At 36.5% G+C, this 3,309-nt stretch overlaps 1 protein-coding gene across 1 annotated transcript in view; it reads left to right on the forward strand.

Moving 5' to 3' along the window:
• The window catches only part of frg1 (FSHD region gene 1), a 13,502-nt gene that overhangs the window by 1,638 nt on the left and 8,555 nt on the right, over positions 1 to 3,309 (forward strand). The window contains exons 2-4 of the mRNA XM_032500557.1: positions 620 to 687; positions 969 to 1,091; positions 2,871 to 2,928. Of these exons, the coding sequence (XP_032356448.1) occupies positions 620 to 687; positions 969 to 1,091; positions 2,871 to 2,928 (249 nt within the window). The remainder of the gene's footprint in view (positions 1 to 619; positions 688 to 968; positions 1,092 to 2,870; positions 2,929 to 3,309) is intronic.

Consider the following 3,309-nt stretch of genomic DNA (forward strand, 5'->3'; position numbering starts at 1 on the left):
TATTAATAATAAAAAAAATAACAATGAAAGAAAATACGTCATGATAACTCAGTGATTACTTTTTGACTTTAACAGTCTTGCAGGGCTTGGTATCGTTCAAAGAGATGTCAATATCAGTACCAATACTGTGACTTTGATACCGGTTCCTGAACAATACTTTTTTTGATACAAAAAAGAAAACAAAAAGAAATCACACATTACGTCACAATTTTTAAAATTTATTTGTCAGCTCCTACCACGTGAGCCCCATCTTTCTGCAAAATGTAGAGTTTTTCCTACCTGCCTCTACAACTTGTAACGTTAGACAGCCAGTAACCAGCATTATTAGCTCTTGGTAGATGCATGCTGCATGCGCTTATTGGCTCTCAGACGCTGATGTGATTTGCTCCACTCCAGGTATTACAATTTGTATTGAATGACAAGGCATTGTTCGATACTCTATACTAAGGAAGTCATTTGATTGGTGCCCAGCCCTGAAGTCTTGCGGCTATGTTATTAAGAAAAATGTATTCACTTTCTAGAAATGAACTTGCCTGCCTGACTTGCAAGGCCTACCTGCGTTATTAAAAATAATTACTAATGAACACGTTCTATAACATTTTATTATATTTTTTCTCAGGAAAAAGAGAAAGCACAAAGATAAGAAGAGAAAAGCAGGAGATGAAGAACAAAAAGCTGATATAATTGGTAAGTACTCTCCGGTAGGTCTACTGTATTTCTAAATTATACAAGCCAACCAAAGACTGCTGATGTCTCATTAATTTTTCCATTAGCAGTGAATATTCCTGTTGCATGCAAGTTTGCTCTACACTGGAATACTTTGCATAAACATTGTTTCAGCTTAGTAAGATTCCAAGTTAAAAGTACAGCAATTCTCCTGAGTGGATAAGGCACCTTAAGGTTGCTGTGGCTTTCGAGCACACAGCGCTGCCATGTGTTGTTACACCCTGTGCCTTTCTGCTCACCAGCTGGTTGGTGGTCTGTCAGCTGCTTTGGGGAAATCACTGGAACGGTTGCCATAGAGATGCAGAACAACGCTTACATCCATGCCCTGGATAGTGGGCTCTTCACACTCGGCGCACCACACAAAGGTAATAAAACACAGTGGTTTAGATTTCTCTCCACACTTATTATCAAGTGTCCACGGGGAACAGTTGTCCCACTAACCCATTCAGATATTACAAGTATTTCATACCTTAAACCAGGTACATTTCTGAGCCAGAGAAGGGCAAAATTTGAAGTTTTTTTTTTTTTTTGGTAATGTAATTTTATGTCATGGTACATGGGATAATGCTCTAATCTTCTCAGGATTAAGAATTAGTAATTCAATATTATTATACTTCAAGTTTAATTGTATAGTTATTATATGATCATATTGTGTCGCTGCTTTGCAGAATGCTGTTGTCCAATTATGATTTCAAACCAAACAAAGTTACTTAATAAGGTCTTTGATTTATATTTTGAAGAAGAGCTGCACCGTTGTTGATCAAGAGAAAATGACTCGGTAACTTTTTTTGATAATTCATTGTTTTAGTTATTTATCAAGGTAAAATGCCAAATATGTCCTGAGGATTATAATGCAAAATGCCTTCAGTCCACAATGCAGTAAGCATTGAAGTAGTAAATCCAGACACCAAACCAAAATGGCTGAACAAGGGTTGAGTTGAGGATAAGGGCAGAGTTTTCACTTAGTTCTGCCTCCAGGCACTTCTAAAGGAGTTTTGCTCTTGGAAACAGTCTGACTGAGAAAGAGATAGTACTAACAATTAATTCCGCCCGCGTTTTGTGTGAACCAGTGAAAATGGCTGGGAGAGTGAAGCATCTCAATTCTCTTAGTGGGTCCTCATCATCTGCATGCACATAAACTCATTTCTATGAGATGAAAGAAGATGTGAGCTAGCAGTATAAAAAGAAAGATTAGAGAGTTTCCCCCTCTTTACTGGATTTTCTGCACTTGCACCACTGTGTGGATGATACAGCGTTTTAGAAGACTACCAAAAGGTCTTCACATTCATTTACAGGTTGGAGAAAACATGCTGATGTTCTCTTAGCCAAATCCAAAGGTCACAATCTGACATGGTCCAAAGATAATCAGCCTTTTGTAAAAGCAGCTTGTGTCATATTTTACCTAATGACTGGCAGGCCCTGTATGACACCCTACAAATTGTGCGAAAACTTTGATTTATTGTAAAGGTCAGGAAGTGGCCTAATCACAGGCAAGTCACTTAATAAAATCACGAGGAACTCAGGAGACCTCAGTATAAAATAACGAAACTGTTCCTTTCCATATCTTATTCCACATGTCTCAGTGCTGGTGAAATGGACCCAGATCAACACAACTCTACATTGCCAGGGGGTTTGCATTATTAATTACAAGAAATGCATTACTAAAACATGAAGCAGGTCTCAAGTATAAACTTGCAGTGAGAAGAAATTATGCACATTTTAATGATTATACATAATTGTTACACGTTAATTAATCAAATATTAAACAATTGTTTTTGTGTGGAAAAAGCTTTTTTCTGTCTAAACTAAAAAATCAGTGCCTAAAATTTGGTTTTGGTTTAAACAACTTTACATTACTCAATAATTTAATTTGTCTGTCTGCCTGCTGCAACATTTTGTTTTTGTATTACCGGTAAAGAGGAGACTCATTAATAACAAATCTAAGCAAATGAAAAATTCTGTACATGAACCATTAGAAAGCCTTTTGAAAAGCAATATAAATTTTATTTGTCACATGAAATTGTACAATGTACGTACAGTACATGGGCTAAATGTAATCCCATTAGCTCCTTCGGAGTAATTCTAAATGCAATACTAACAACCGTAATATTTTTTAAAGGTAAACATAGTTTTATATGTTTCAGATGACGAAGGACCTGACCCTCCAGAACAGTTTACTGCCATCAAGGTCTCAGACACAAGGTGAGTACACAAAGACAAACTGCACATTCTATTTGCATCAACAACGAATTCTTCACCAACAGATTTGATACTCTGCTTCAGCAGGGACTTCTTAAAGTGTCTAAATGTACAAAAGTAATTTATTCCTTGTGGAGGTGCTGCCTGTTCTGGAGCGATTTCTTCAGGTGTGGTTTTAAGATTAACTCTACTAATATTATCAAACCTTTCCTGTTGAGTCAGAATTAGAGCTGGGCAATATATCGATGTTATATCGATATTGTGATATGAGATTAGATATCGTTTTAGATTTTGAATATCGTAATATGGCATAAGTGTTGTCTTTTCCTGGTTTTAAAGGCAGTATTACAGTTAAGTGATGCCATTTTCTGAACTTACCAGACT

The sequence above is a fragment of the Etheostoma spectabile genome, chromosome 2, assembly GCF_008692095.1.
Source record: "Etheostoma spectabile isolate EspeVRDwgs_2016 chromosome 2, UIUC_Espe_1.0, whole genome shotgun sequence".
Lineage (NCBI taxonomy): Eukaryota > Metazoa > Chordata > Actinopteri > Perciformes > Percidae > Etheostoma > Etheostoma spectabile.